At 46.5% G+C, this 16,189-nt stretch overlaps 1 protein-coding gene across 3 annotated transcripts in view; it reads left to right on the plus strand.

Annotated features, from left to right (window-relative positions):
- Positions 1-223: 223 nt before the first annotated feature.
- Positions 224-16,189, plus strand: part of PLA2G12A (phospholipase A2 group XIIA) — a 43,186-nt gene continuing 27,220 nt past the window's right edge. The window contains exon 1 of one of the 3 annotated variants that reach the window (XM_043570652.1): positions 224-616. In XM_043570652.1, coding sequence (XP_043426587.1) covers positions 406-616 — 211 coding nt within the window. In that variant the 5' untranslated portion in view covers positions 224-405. Of the gene's footprint in view, positions 617-1,140; positions 1,179-16,189 lie in introns of those variants that run through there. The other 2 variants (XM_043570615.1, XM_043570660.1) reach the window with 2 other exon arrangements.

A 16,189-nucleotide genomic window follows, 5' to 3' on the forward strand; every position in this document is an offset into this window, starting at 1 on the left:
AGTCAGCCTCCTTGGGGGATGGTGCCCGACACCGGTATTGAGTTAATACTACACCCTCAGGCAACACTAACCAGAGCCTGGGCGGAGGCGCAAAGTGGGAACTACTATGGCGCGGTGGAAACCACGGCAGCCCCGCACTCGCGCTTTCTCCAGCTTCTGACGCGCCACGCCCTGGCGCAGGCGCACAGTAGGGACCGCGGGACTAGGTCAGCGCGTGCGCAGTGTCTCGCGTCTTGGCGACGGCACCGCCTCCCCGCGGGAGCTCAGTAAAGGCGGTGAGGGCCCGCCTCCCAGTTCGGAAGGAGGCGTGGGCATGTAGCCTGCTGGGGATTTAGTAGCTGGGGGCTGGCGCCGCTTCCAAGGCGCCCCGTGGGCTCCGTGGGGGCACGGCCCGGCGCAGCGCTGATGGCCCTGCTCCCGCGGCCCGCGCTCGCTCTCCTGCTACTCCTCTTCCTGCCCGCAGCTCTCAGGTGCCAGGAGCAGGCCCAGACCACCGACTGGAGGGCCACCCTGAAGACCATCCGGAACGGCGTTCACAAGATAGACACGTACCTGAACGCCGCCTTGGACCTCCTGGGAGGCGAGGACGGGCTCTGCCAGTATAAGTGCAATGACGGTGAGAGGGAGCCCAGGCCCTGCGAGGCCCTCAATTTCAGGGTGTTGCGGGGACGGAGGCAGTGGAAGTGGGAGATGCAGGGCACACCTTGACGTTGTTCTCTAGCCGTGGAAAATCTTAATCACTGCTAGAATCTTCCCGTTCTTGTGATTGAGCAATCAGGTTAGAAGTTCGCACCACAATTGTTAGGATGTAAGAGGTCACCTGAGGGTATACTCTCCGTCCCGTTTTCATTTTTTTTTTTCCATTACTACCTTTTCTTTCTTATTTTTTTCTTTTGCTATTGCCCAAAGTTGCCTAAGAACTTTGTGACGTACTCGTCATGGAAATGGAGTGGAACCGACTGATTTTAGCTCTGTATTTTAGCGCTATTAGTCAGCCGAACATGCAGAATATACCAATTTTAATCATGACGTTGTAACTTTCTCAGTAATTGGTTTTAATTTCTTTTTTTTTCTGCAGAGCTACAGAAAATAAATTACGACCTTTGTACAGACATTTTAGTGTGCTCTGTTGAGAAAGAGTTGTGATAACTCTTGGAGAAATTGTCTATCACGACTTGGTAGGAATTTTCTTTCCTTGGTTATCAGTGGCGCCTCTTCCAATTAGTAATGATTAATACTAATATCATTGTTTTGGTTTGCTTTTTCATATTTTTTAACTTTAATTTTGTTTGAATCTGAGAACTTGTTTGGGGCATTTTGGTTAAAATAAACTCTATCTCAGCAGAAATCTTTTCAAGCACTTGCTTTTTTTGAATGTTTAAATATTGTAACAGTTCAGATAAGATAGTAGGGCTTCTCTTTGGAAATTCAAAATGTCAAGATTTTCTTAGGGAGATCATATTTCAAATAAGAGATGAAGTCTGGGCCTAGTTCATTTAATGCTTGGCAGCTCAAAGTAATGGGGAACTCAGTGACTAATGGTAAAACTAGTTTGGATGTAGGTGAATTTAAAATAAATCTCTTTAATGTAAAATTGTGATGCCACCTGCTGCCTGTAATTCTCAAAATAATTTCCAGTTTTATGTTAATGGAATTAAAGAATGAGCCATATCTTGTATGCTACGAGGTGCAAAATGTTTCCTTCCAAAATTTACGCCTAAATGTCACCAGTTTGCAGTCAGGAAGGATGTTTTTGTCGTTGTAGAGCTTATTGGGAGGAGTAAGTGAATTATATGAAGATTAAATGGTTGCCTTTCCTGAGTCAGATATCATAATTTTACTTAGTCATGATACAAATACGTGAGTGCCTGTTAGTTCTCAAGTGTTCTACCAATTGGAGATTCAGCAATAGAGAATACACAGAATTCATCATGCAGCTTACATTCTGGTGGGGAGAGGCAGTTAGTAAACTAAACAACAAGTAAAAACCAAATATGCAGTATATGTAGGTCTGAAGTAGAACAGTGTTTAGAGAACATTAGTAAAAACAGCAGTGGCTGTGTTGGTAGGCAGTTTACTCATTTAAATAGGTTGTTCAGGGAAGGTCTCACTGATAAGATAGTATTTGAGAAGAAATCTGAAAATGGTGAAGGTGACGACACTGTGATTATCTGGAGAAGGAACCCTGTAGGCAGAGACAAGGGCAGATGTAAAGGACCTGCGGAGAAAGGCTAGTCAAGAATGACTCGGAAGGTTTTGGCCTGAACCAAGGGAAGGATGTAGTTGCCATTTACTGAGATAGGAAAAGCTTGGAAGGAGCAGTCTTCATTTACTTGTTAGGAATCAAGGGTTCTAGAGTTTATTTACATTTAAAATATCTCTGCATTTGATTGTACTTTTCCTGTTATAAAGATGACTTTAATCTTTCGTATTACTTAACCCTTTTTATCTTCAACAAGCCCCACTAAATTTACCATGTGGAGTTTTGAGCAAGATCTCCGGCACAAAAAAAAGAAACCACAAATGAACTTGAGAATTTAGGAAATGACATTCTTCAGTGAACATCCTTTTGTGTCTTAGTAAATGCTGTCTGCTTATAGGACTGTGGTTCCTGTTATGCCCAGAATTCGTGATCCCCAAAGACCACCAGGGAGCCGAGTCCCGATGCAAAAGCAAAAGAGCCTTTATTCGAGCTAGCTCGAGCTCAATCCCCTACCTGCACCGACGCAGACGCAGCGGTGAGATACCAGGGGGAGAGAGAGCGAGTTTCAAAAGGACAAAGGTTTTATTGGGGCCTAGGGGCAGTTGGTGAGGTAATGGCTATGGCCTCAGCCGATTGGCTGGGGAAGGGTCCTGGGGAAGGGTCCCAGTCCTGTTAAGCAGGTGGGGGGGGTTACTCAAGGTGAGGAGGTGTGGTCAAGGTGAAGGACACAGAACAAGATGGAGTCGGCCGGCGTAGGCCCACCCTTTCATTCCCCCCTTGTCATGTAGCTTAGGGACCCAATCATGGGACCGGCTGCATTTATGGTGACAAGGGGAACAGAGTTTGGAGGTTTATGCAAAGTTCTGGGAAGCAAGTGTCCCTGGGGTGGCTCTGGGAGGTCTGATTAAGTATTGTCCCCGAGCTGGTGTCTACGATCTGCCAGGTGATGTTTTGGGGGGCGTGGGGACTCCTGGCAGCATGAGCAATGACAAGCAGAGTTAACAGAGTTACCAATATTAGGTGGGTCGAATGTGCTGTAGCTTGAGCTTGAGCGGGTTGTGTTGGTCCCGAATGATGGCCCATCGTGTGACGAAGTCCTTCCGGATCGAGGAGGGGTCCGCTGGTCGAACGTGGATGTGATGGACCTAGGTCGCGATGCCGTCTACTTTGAGAGCAGTGGGGTTGTCAACACCACGATGTAGGGTCCCTTCCAGCGCGGCTTGAGGGTCTCTCGGTGGTGCCTCTTGACGTAGACCCGGTCTCCCGGCCTGTACTGTTGAGGTGTCGGGGTCGGGCCAGCCTCATAGATGGCACGGAGGCGCGGCCAAATGTCCTCGTGCGCCCTCTGGAGCCCGCTCAAGGAAAGAAAAAGTTCTTGATCTTTAAACTCAGCAATAAGTTCAGCTCGAAGGCTGGGAATAACAGGGGGTGGCCTGCCAAACATGATCTCGTAGGGAGTAAAACCCAGAGTGTAAGGAGTGTTTCTAAACCGGTAAAGGGCGTACAGTAGGAGAGTCACCCAGTCCCCGCCAGTCTCCATGGTTAATTTGGTAAGGGTCTCTTTTAGGGTTCTATTCATTCTTTCTACCTGTCCTGAGCTCTGGGGCCTATAAGCACAATGTAATTTCCAGTTTGCCCCCACTGCCTTGGCTACTGCCTATGTTACCTGCGAGATAAAAGCTGGTCCATTGTCTGATCCTACCGTGGCAGGAAAACCATACCTGGGTAAGATGTCTTCTAGTAGCTTCTTAGCCACCGTCTGAGCCGTTTCATGCTTGGTTGGGTATGTCTCCACCCAGCCAGAGAGGGTGTCTGTAAATACTAAAAGATATTTATAACCATACTTTCCTGGTTTGACTTCAGTGAAGTCGACTTCCCATTGGGCTCCCGGTCTGGTGCCTCTGAGCCTGGTTCCTTTTTTATTTGATGTGGCTCTCGCGTTGGTGAGTTGGCAGGTCTTGCAGGCAGATACAACTTGCTCTATTTTGGTGTCCTGTTGGTGAATCTTGATTCCGGCATGTCGGATTAAGTCTTTTAATTTTCGGGCCCCCATGTGAGTAGACCGATGCATGTGCTCTAATATTGAGACTCCGAGCTGGTCTGGCAGCACGAGCTCCTTGTTAGGTGTATACCACCATCCCTTTATCTCCTGGGCCATGGGGAGTTTCTTGATCCGCTGTAACTCCTCCTGGGAGTATTTGGGCTGGGCTGGTAAAACTGGGTCTCCCGGGTCTGGTAGTTGTATGGTCATGGTGGGGACTGAAGTAAGGGCTACTGCCTTGGCTGCCTGGTCAGCCTTTCGATTACCTCTAGGTACTGGGTTATCAGCTTTTTGGTGCCCTTGGCAGTGGATAATGGCTAGCTTGGCAGGCAGCCATAAGGCCATAAGCAGGTTAAGTATCTCCTGCTTATTTTTTATAGTCCGTCCTTCTGCCGTCAGTAACCCCCTCTCCTGATAAATTGCCCCATGAATATGAGCTGTGGCAAATGCATAACGGCTGTCTGTGTAGATGTTAAGCCGTTTTCCAGCTCCCAGCATCAGCGCCTTGGTGAGGGCTATGAGCTCTGCTCGCTGGGCTGACGTTCCAGAGGGTAGAGCCTCGCCCATACGGTGTCCGTTTTGGTGACCACCGCTGCACCCGCATACCTGTGTCCGTCTCGCACAAAGCTGCTGCCATCAGTGAACCAAGTAGCCTCGGCATCGGGGAGGGGCTGGTCGGTCAGGTCCGTCCGGAATCCATGTACTTGTTCCAGGATTCCCGCACAGTCATGTAGTGGAGCACCTAGGTCAGGGTCGGGCAGCAGGGTTGCAGGATTGAGGGCTGCACTGGGGTGGAACCGCACTCGTGGAGGGTTGAGTAGGAGGCTCTGGTAATGAGTCACACGTGTGTTGCTCATCCATCTATCAGGAGGCTGTTTCAGGACCCCTTCAATGGCGTGTGGGGTCGTGATCCAGATCTCCTGTCCTAGGGTCAGTTTGTCTGCATCCTTGACTAGGAGTGCTGTCGCCGCAATAATTCTTAGGCATGGCGGCCAGCCGGCAGCCACTGGGTCTAGTTTCTTAGACAGGTAAGCCACTGGGCGGTTCCAGGGGCCTAAGGCTTGAGTTAGAACCCCTTTTGCTATTCCCTTATGTTCGTCTACGACGAGGTGGAAGGGCTTTGTAATGTCTGGTAGGCCCAGGGCTGGGGTACTTAGGAGGGCCTTTTTTAACTGATTAAAGGCAGTTTCTTCTTTTTCAGCCCATTTAAATGTTTTCCCCTCTTTGGTAGCTTCATATAGGGGCCTGGCGATCTCAGCAAAACCTGGAACCCAGAGGCGGCAGTAGCCGGCTGATCCTAGGAATTCCCTCACTTCTCTTCGGGAGGGGGGAGTAGGGATCTTTAGGACAGTTTCTTTCCTGGCATCTGATAACCGCCGCTGTCCGCCCTCCAGGATATATCCCAGGTAACTTACCCTCTCCCTGCATATCTGAGCCTTCTTCGCAGATGCCCGGTACCCTAAGGCCCCCAGGGCAGCCAGCAGGTCCTGGGTCCCTCGCTCACAGTCTTTGGCCGTGTGGACAGCAATCAGGATGTCATCTACATACTGTAGAAGGGTGAGGCCAGGGTGCTCCCTTCTGTACTCACCCAGGTCCTCGTGTAGTGCCTCGTCGAAGATGGTGGGTGAATTTTTGAATCCCTGAGGTAGCCGTGTCCAGGTGAGTTGCCCACTGTAGCCCTCCTCCGGATCATGCCACTCGAAGGCGAACAAGGGTTGGCCCTGGGGTGCCAGCGGCAGACTGAAGAAGGCGTCCTTTAAATCTAGTACAGTATACCAGACCCTGGAGGGCGCCAAGGAGCTCAAGAGAGTATATGGGTTGGGAACAGTTGGGTGTATGTCCGTGACCCTCTTATTTACTTCCCGGAGGTCTTGTACCGGTCAGTAGTCATTTGTGTGAGGCTTTTTGACCGGCAGTAAGGGGGTGTTCCAGGCAGACTGGCAAGGAAGTAGTACCCCTAGGCTTCGTAGTCTCCGGATGTGTGGCTGGATCCCCTTCTGGACCTCCTGAGACATGGGGTATTGTTTGATCCTTACCGGACTCTCTCCTGGCTTGAGCTCTGCCAGGACTGGGGTCCTATGAGTGGCTAGCCCCATCCGCACCCCCCCCCCCCCCCCCCCCCCCCGTCTCTGCCCAAACCGAGGGGAATTCTTGTACCGTCTGTCTATATTATCCTCTCTCGGGAGCGCCTCCTGGTGGAGGAGGTATTCATCCTCCAGTTTCATGGTCGGGACCTGGATGGGGTGGCCCTTGCCATCGGTGACCTGAGGCCCCCCCTTGTCTGAAAGTTATCTGAGCTCCAATCTTGGTCAGTAAGTCCCATCCTAACAGCGGGTAGGGGCATTCTGGTATTACCATAAAGGAGTGGGATACCCGGCCCGTTCCCAAATCTACTGTTCTTCAGGTAGTCCATGAATAGTGGCTCATACCAGTTGCCCCTTGTACCCAGGACTTCTTGCTAGCTAGTTTTCCTTGTGGGGTACGGAGGACCGAATGTTGTGCTCCGGTGTCGACAAGGAAGTCAATAGGGGTCCCCTCCACTTTAAGAGTTACCCTGGGTTCAGGGAGAGGGTCCGAACCCCGACTCCCCTAATCACTTAGTTCATCTAGCTCTAGGACTTTTACTCGATCAGTCTTGCTTCCCTTCCCGCCTGCCCTTTTTGGACAATCTCGGGCCCAATGCCCTATCTCCTTGCAGTATGCGCACTGATCCTTCTGCAGCCTCTGCTTCCCCCCCTTGGTGGTTCCTTTACCTTTTCTTGCGTCGTCTGCCAGCTGCCGGAGACGGCGGTCTCGTTCCTCGGGGAGTTAGCAGTGATAGCCAGTAGTATTCTGGCCAGGTCTCGAGTCTGCTTACTGCTGGCAGCCGCCATGGCGTGAGTCTGCTTGTCCTCAGGAGGTTCCCGGTTATTATATACCTCTTCGGCTACCACCAGTAAGTCCTGCAGACTTTTTTCTCCTAGTCTATCTATTTTCTGTAATTTTCTCCTAATGTCTATGGCCGATTGGTTTACAAAGGCCATGATAACAGCTGCCTTGCTTTCCGGAGCCTCTGGATCCATGGGGGTATAGGTACGGAATGCCTCCATGATCCGTTCTAAAAAGGCAGCTGGAGATTCATCTTTTCCCTGTTGTACATTTCCTACCTTGGCCAAATTGGTTGGCTTTCTAGCAGCCATTCGGAGACCCCCCATTAGAGTCTGGCGGTAGACCCGGAGCCTCTCCTTACCTTCTGCCGTGTTGAAATCCCACTGGGGCCGAGTTAAGGGGAAGGAGGCATCTATCTGAGCCTGGTTGGTGGTGGGATTCCCGTCTGCACCCGGAACTAGTTTTCAGGCCTCATTGAGGATTCTTTCTCTTTCTTCAGTCGTGAACAGGACCTGCAAAAGCTGCTGGCAATCGTCCCACGTGGGCTGATGGGTAAAAAGAACAGAGTCTAATAAATCAATAAGCCCTGCCAGTTTCTCAGAAAACTTAGGATTCTGAGCTTTCCAATTGTAGAGGCCACTAGTAGAGGTCACTAGTGAAAGGCCAATAGTGATGGGGCTGATTCCCCTCCGTGTCTGGGGGTCCAGTGGCTCGCAGGGCAGAATAGTGGAGTCGGCGGCGGAGGCAGATTGCTCCCTCTGAGCCCTTTGTCTGGTAAAGGGCGGGCTTCCCACTGGAGCGTTTCCGCCTCCCACTCTCGGAACAGCGTCTGCCTCCCCTGGAGGGGGAGGATGGTGTTCTTCCGGCATCCTAGAGGGGTTATACGGGGGAGGAAAAATTAATTCTTCTTCAGTACCCCCCTGTAGGACAGGGTAGAGGGGTGCTGAAGGCTGGGTAAGACTTTTCTTCTTCTTTGTCCCCTGCAAAGCAAGAATGGGTTTTGGCTCCGGAGGGAGCGGGGCTAGGAAGGGCTTAAGCCAAGAGGGTGGGTCTTCTACAAGGTCCTGCCAAGTGATAATGTAAGGGAGCTGATCAAGATGGCCCGTCTTAGGCCGAGAGATGATACTCGTGACTTGGTGGATGGTAGGGAGGTCGAAGGTCCCCTCTGGTGGCCATCCAACATTGAAAGTTGGCCACTCACTAGAACAAAAAAACTGCCACCGACCCTTTCGGACTTCCACAGAGGTTGTTAGCTCTTACCCTCACATCCTTAAAGTGATCAATCATAATACTTAGAGGAGTAGTCTGAGTCTGTCCCATAACGTCCGTCCAGTAAGTCCACAGAACAAAACAGAGAAACACAAAAACAGACAAACAGAGGGCCCCTAGAAAGTCTTCCAACTCCATGGAAGCAAAACTGAGAGCTAGCTTAGACATTTGAGGGGATTCCACGTCCCTCCAAAACCGATGAGGGGATTCCACGTACCTCCAAAGACGACGGCCTCACGCCGACCAGCGGGAGCGACCCGCCTCGTCTCAGACCTTTGAGGGGATTCCATGTCCCTCCAGAAGGGAGGATCGGAACGTCTTCCGAAACTCCCGGCCCGTGGTCCTCCAGTGCGTCCACTTAGACTGCGTCGGGCACTACCAGAATTCCAGAAATGAGCTCACACAGAAAAGACAGAACAAACAGACACTAACTGTGGCCAGTCAGGCTCTCCGGGTCGGGGGTCCTTCGGGGGTCTTGGGGATCCCGGATGAGCCCCCAAATGTTATGCCCAGAATTCGTGATCCCCAAAGACCACCAGGGAGCTGAGTCCGATGCAAAAGCAAAAGAGCCTTTATTCGAGCTAGCTCGAGCTCAATCCCCTACCTGCACCAACGCAGCGGTGAGATACCGGGGAGAGAGAGCGAGTTTCAAAAGGATAAAGGTTTTATTGGGGCCTAGGGGCAGTTGGTGAGGTAATGGCTATGGCCTCAGCCGATTGGCTGGGGAAGGGTCCGAGTCCTGTTAGGCAAGTGAGGGGGGGGGGTTACTCAAGGTGAGGAGGTGTGGTCAAGGTGAAGGATACAGAACAAGATGGAGTCGGCCGGCGTAGGCCTGCCCTTTCAGTTCCAAGTCACCATGTTGATAATTCCAACATAATGAAAATTGTTCTTTAATTGCTGTTACCTGAGAAGTCTTCCTAGAACACTGTTTCAACCTCTCTTGTATTTTGGAATGCAGGTGACCAAATCAGAACCAAACAGAAACAGACAAATCCCAAAGCTAGGGGAGCATGGTGATTCAGGGGTGTTTAATAGTTGCGGTAAAGAGCTTTAAAAAAAAAAGACTTAGTAGTAGGGAGAGGGTGGTCAGATTAAAGGACACAGACTTGTTGCATTCAGTTTTCTTTGTTTTATCAAAAGGATTGGCGTTATGGAGACTTGCTCCCTTTTGGCCATCCTCCCTAGTGTGGGAACAAGGCTTTATTGAGATTGAAGTAAAGTTATTTGGGAGAACAAATTAGAGAGTTGCTATTCGGTTTTTAATTTTTTTTTCTCCCTGACAGAAAAGATTTGAGGAAGAAAACTTTCTGATTTCTTCTGAAAAATATAAAACAAAATTGGCTTGTAAAATGTTTTAGAATTACAAATAAGTAAATTTATTCAGTGATTTATGTTTTAACATGATCCCTTTGATTGTTGTGCAAAGGATAAAAAGGGTCCAGGAAGGTGGGAAGCAAGAATGGAGGCAGGGTGACAAGTGCAGGAATTCAGACAAAAGACGATGGTGGTTTTGTACAGGTTTGTAGCAATAAAGATAGTGAGAAGTGGTTGGATTTTTGGATACATTTTGAAGGAAGAGCCTAAAGGATTTGCTGATGGCTCAGAAGGAAGGTGTGAATAGAATAAAAAATGAATCCAAAGTTTTTGGCCTGGATAACTGGAAGGATGGGGTTACCATTAACTGTAATAGGGCAGACATGGAAAAAAGTTTTTAAGTCATTAGGAAAAATAATAATATATATGTATACTTTTGAGGATGATTCAGTAGAGAGTGAAAACACTGATAACGGGAGAGAGGAAGGAGACCTATTCGTATCATGTCCTTAGGTAAGTGACAGGAGTGGGTTCCAGTATATAAATAGATTGGCCAAGAGCACAGAGGACATTTTCCTCTTAATAGGAACAAAGGTAGACGATATGGGCACAGGTGATGATTAGGTGGATAGATGGCCAGGTTCTCTTCTGATTGCCTCGGTTTTTCTCTGTGAGGTAGGAATCAAGATCATCATAGCTGAAAGAGAAGATGGGAATAGAAGTGTTGGAGATTTGAGGAAAATAGGAGAGTGAATGGACTAGAAAAATAAAGTAGCACAAGGACCTTCTGCAGATTAGTAATCACGAATTAAAATCTCAAGTGTTTGGGAAAACAGGTTTGAATTTCTACGCTGCGTTTCCTATAGAGCGCAGTGGTGAGATCGTTGACCCAACAGCCTTCCCTTTCTTTCTTTTTTTTTTTTTAATTAAATAATTATTTTTTAATTTACATCCAAGTTAGCATATAGTGCAACAGTGATTTCAGGAGTAGATTCCTTAATGCCCCATATCCAATTAGCCCATCCCCCTTCCCACAACCACTCCAGCAACCCTCTGTTTGTTCTCTATATTTAAGAGTCTCTCTTTTTTTTTTTTAATTTGTTTACATTTATTTATTTTTGAAAGACAGAGTGAGACAAAGTGAAAGTGGGGGAGGAGCAGAGAGAGAGGGAGACACAGGATCGGAAGCAGGCTCAGGGCTCTTAGCTGTCAGCACAGAGCCCGACGCGGGGCTCAAACCCACAGACCGTGAGATAATGACCTGAGCCGAAGTCAGACGTTCAACTGACTGAGCCACCCAGGCACCCCATATATTTAACAGTCTCTTATGTTTTGTCTCTCTCCCTTTTTTATAATTTATATTTTTTATAATAATTTTCTAAATTATTTTTTATAATACTTTTTATAATTATTTTTGCTTCCCTTCCCTTATGTTCATCTGTTTGGTATCTTAAATTCATCATATGAACGAAGTCATATGATATTTGTCTTTCTCTAATTTCACTTAGCATATTACCCTCCAGTTCCATCCACGTAGTTGCAGATGGCAGGATTTCATTCTTTTTGATTGTCAAGTAATACTACATTGTGTGTATGTGTGTGTGTGTGTGTGTGTGTGTGTGTGTATATATATATATACATATATATATACATACATACATACATATATATATATACACACACACACACACACACACACACACACACACACATATACACCACATCTTATTTATCCATTCATCCATTGATGGACATTTGGGCTCTTTCCATACTCTGGCTATTGTTGATATCACTGTTATAAACATTGGGGTGCATCTGCCCCTTCAGAACAGCACACCCTTGGATAAATACCTGGTAGTGCAATTGCTGGGTCATACAGTAGTTCTATTTTTAATTTTTTGAGGAACCTCCACACTGTTTTCCAGAGTGACTGCACCAGTTTGCATTCTCACCAGCAGTGAAAAGAGATCCTCTTTCTCCACATCCTCACCAGCATCTGTTATTGCTTGAGTTGTTAATTTTAGCCATTCTGACTGGTGTGAGGTGGTACCTCATGGTGGTTTTGATTTGTATTTCCCTGATGATGAGTGATGTTGAGCATTTCTTTCATGTGTCTGTTAACCATCTGGATGTCTTCTTTGGAGAAGTTTCTATTCATGTCTTATGCCTATTTCTTCATGGATTATATGTTTTTTGGGTTGTTGAATTTGATGAATTCTTTATATTGTGGATACTAACCCTTTGATACATCATTTGCAGATATCTTCTCCCATTCTGTCAGTTGCCTTTTAGTTTTGCTGATTGTTTCTTTCACCCTGCAGAAATATCTTGATGGGGTCCCAAATAGTTCATTTTTGCTCTGGAGACGTGTTGAGTAAGAAATTGCTGCGGCCAACGTCAAAGAAGTTTTTGCCTGCTTTCTCCTCGAGGATTTTGATGCCTCCCTGTCTTACGTTTAGGTCTTTCATCCATTTTGAGTTTATTTTTGTGTATGGTGTAAAAAAGTTGTCCAGGTTCTTTCTGCCTGTCGCTGTCCAGTTTTCCCAGCACCACGTGCTGAAGAGATTCAGCAAGTTGGATATTCTTTCCTGCTTTGTCAAAGATTAGTTGGCCATACATTTGTAGGTCCATTTCTGGGTTCTCTATTCTGTTCCATTGATTTGTGTGTCTGTTTTTGTGCCAATACCATAATGATTACAGCTTTGTAATAGATCTTGAAGTCTGGGATTGTGATGCCTCTAGCTTTGGTTTTTGTTTTTGTTTTCCAGCATTGCTTTGGCTATTTGGGGCCTTTTATGGTTCCATACAAATTTTAGGATTGTTTGTTCTGGCTCTATGAAGAAAGCTCGTGTTATTTTGATAGGGATTGCAACAGCCTTCCCTTTATGACAAGTCATCTGCTTCAGTGGCTTTCAGGAATTTGGAAGGAAATTGGTCTATTTGGAAGTATTTACATCAAGTTTTTAAAAAATATGTAGAAAAGATCTATCATAACCTCAGTCCAGGCAAATCTTTAGATTTTTTCTGTCCACACAGATGATAAAACAAAGCATCAAGAGAGAAACATTTCTGGGGCACTTGGGTGGCTTAGTCAGTTAAGCATCTGATTCTAGATTTCAGTTCAGGTCATGATCTCATGGTTCATGAGTTCAAGCCCCGTGTGGGGCTCTGTGCTGGCAGTGCAGAGCCTGCTTGGATTTTCTCTCTCCCTCTCTACCCCTCCTCTGCTTGCTCTCTCTCTCTCTCTCTCTCTCTCTCAAAATTAATAAACTTAAAAAAAAATGAGCAGGGAGCTTGATATGGGGCTCGATCTCATGAGCCGGAGATTATGACCTGAGGTATAAGGTGGACACTTAACCGACTGAGCCACCCAGGTGCCCCTGAACAGTTGGTTGTTAAAACCCCTGACAGAGAGCATCATGATGAAGCTTCAAGGAAATAGAATGGCTTCCCCAAGAATGTGATGCTAAGCTAGCCTCCATCCACTCAGTGAAAAGAGTTCTCATATGGTAAGACAAAACCATAGATCAAATGGCTAGTTTCTCATGATACTCTCATGAGAAATGTAGGTTGGCGAAAACTTGATTTAGATGAAGTCACAACTGGTTGAGTAGTCTACCCAAAAGGTTGGGTTAATGACTTCATGGCTGCTTATAGAGAGGGCTTATCTATGACAGGGTGTAGCAGACCTCTGCCCTGGTTAATATCTGTGTCTCATATCTGTGAATATCTGGGAGCAGCAACACTGGGTAGACAGCTCTAAATTTAAAATGTGTTGAACAGGGGCACCTGGGTGGCTCAGTCGGTTAAGTGTCCCACTCTTGGTTTCGGCTCAGGACATGATCTCATGGTTTGTGAGTGTAAGCCCCACATTGGGCTCTGCGTTGACAGTGCAGAGCCTGCTTGAGATTCCCTCTCTCTCCCGCTCTCTCTGTCTCTCTTGAAAAATAAAGTTAAAAAAAATGTGCTGAACAGTCCTGAAAAATGATCTAACAGAGATTCATGATTTAATACTTAGACTCAAAATTTAAACTGTAGAAGTGCTAAGTGTCTAGCAGGAGATATTAAAAAGTTCATTTGAGAAAGAACTGGTTGTTTTTTCCTACTGTCTGATGTATCTTACAACTGAGACACAGCTAAAATATATGCTAACTATCTTAGGCTGTATTAATACATCATCATACCTAGTAGTGTTCAGTTTGAGATGGCACATTTTAAAGACATGTGACAAACTAGAAGTGATCAGTCTTTGGAGGTTGATTAATGGTCACCAAACTAAAAGGAGACTGAAGGATAAGCAGCAGTACCAGTTTATTTATAAGGATAATTAGAACTGCCATGGGGATTTGCCTTCAAGTCATCTCATTGATTCATTCATTCATTCATTCATTCATCAACAAATATTTATAGAGAACCTAACCATATAGCAGCACTGTTCTAGGCTTTGGAGGTACAAAACAAAATTCTTGCCCTAAAAGGAATTAATATTTTAGTATGGGGAGGGACAGATAATAAGTAGATTAATGATATAGTATGTTTAAAGGATATGCGTGCTGCAAATGGTATGGTCACAGAAGGCCTTGCTGAGAAAGTGAAGGAATAACTGTAGATATGAGGAAAAAGAGCGTCCTCATAGAACAGCAGGGTCAATGGCATGAAGGCCGGAGTAGACCTGGAGTGTGTGTGGAACCACAGAGAGGTCATAGGTGATGGAATAAAGTGTGGAAGAAAGGGAGAGGAGAGAGAATAGTAAGGAGATGAGGTCAGAGATGTCATGGTGTGTGTGTAGCCAACTATACAGAATTTATAGGCATTAAAAGGATTTTAGCTTTTATTCTGAATAAGATGAGAAGCCCTTGGAGGGGTTTGAGCAGAGGAAAGACTTGATCTAACATTTTAATAGGATCACTCAGGTTCAGTGTTGAGAATAGACTATAGTTGGGGGTGGGGTGGGGTGGGGAGAGCAAAGTAGGGAGACATTAGGAGGTTATGGCAGTAATCCATCGTGGCTTGAAGCAGGATGGTAGCAGTGGAGGTGGTAAGGAGTGATCAGATTCTGAATATTTTTTTTTAATGTTTTTATTTATTTTTGAGACAGAGAGAGACAGAGCATGAGCAGGAGAGGAGCAGAGAGAGGGGGAGACACAGAATCTGAAGCGGGCTCCAAGAGCTGAGCTGTCAGCACAGAGCCCAACGTGGGGCTCAAACTCACGTAGTGTGAGATCATGACCTGAGCTGAAGTCAGACGCTTAACCGACTGAGCCACCCAGGTGCCCCAGATTCTGAATTTTTTTTTTTTTTTAATTTTTTTTTTCAACGTTTATTTATTTTTGGGACAGAGAGAGACAGAGCATGAACGGGGAAGGGGCAGAGAGAGGGAGACACAGAATCGGAAACAGGCTCCAGGCTCTGAGCCATCAGCCCAGAGCCCCACGCGGGGCTCGAACTCACGGACCGCGAGATCGTGACCTGGCTGAAGTCGGACGCTTAACCGACTGCGCCACCCAGGCGCCCCCAGATTCTGAATATTTTGAAGGTAGAGTCAAACAGGACATGCTGTTGACATGGATGTGGGATATAAGAAAATGAGAGAGTCAGAAATGGCTAAGGTTTTTTTTCCTGAGCACCAGGAAGTTTGGAGTCTTTTACTTGACAAGAGGGAACTGTGGATGGAGAAGGTTTGGGGATGAATGTCAGGAAGTACATTTTGAGTTTGAGGTGCTCATTAAGACTTCCAAGTGGTTAGTATATCCTCCCTCTGTGGGCCCTTTCAGGGGATAGCCAAATCATTAATAGTTTTCTTAAGAATGAAAGACTAAAAGTAGGAGTTGAAGGATCACAGTGACTCGTCGCTGACAGCATGAGGTGTGTTCCTTCATTTTCCAAGGGCCCAGAAACAACCATCCTTCTTGGACAGTGCTAGAGAAACAAGACCAACTTCTGTCATCGGCCTCCTGGTTCCTCGATGGGTCATATCTGTTCTCTTTGTACATACTGTTCTTCAGACTGAGTGGGGCAGGCTAAGCTAAAGCTTTATATCTTCATGAGCTTATACTCTCTTCAGGCTCTACTTCTTTGTCACCTCAGTCGAACATGTGAGTCTTAGCAACTCAAACCATTTTTAGATCCTTACTTTGAGGGAGTTATTTATTTTGATGGCTGATTACTGGAAGGGTTGCTTTTTCCCCCTCCCTTTACTTTTGGAGGGTAAACTTATCTTTATTTAAGTCTTCTAGTAATAAATATTAGTTGAATGGGAGTTGGTGGATACTTTGTGTCTCTCTTAAGTAAGCAATTATGGGGAAGTGTTTGGAATAACTGGGGATGTTTTGCTTTTAGAGTTAAAGACAAATGGTAGTCCCAAATGTTGGAAGGATTATGATGTAAGATAGACAACCGGCATGTTTCGTGTTTCCCAGGTGGTAGAGGATTGTTTATAGGTAGAATTTACAGGAAACAGGAAAGAATTTAACAGTTAGTGCTATTCCACAATA

Source organism: Prionailurus bengalensis, chromosome B1, assembly GCF_016509475.1.
Source record: "Prionailurus bengalensis isolate Pbe53 chromosome B1, Fcat_Pben_1.1_paternal_pri, whole genome shotgun sequence".
Lineage (NCBI taxonomy): Eukaryota > Metazoa > Chordata > Mammalia > Carnivora > Felidae > Prionailurus > Prionailurus bengalensis.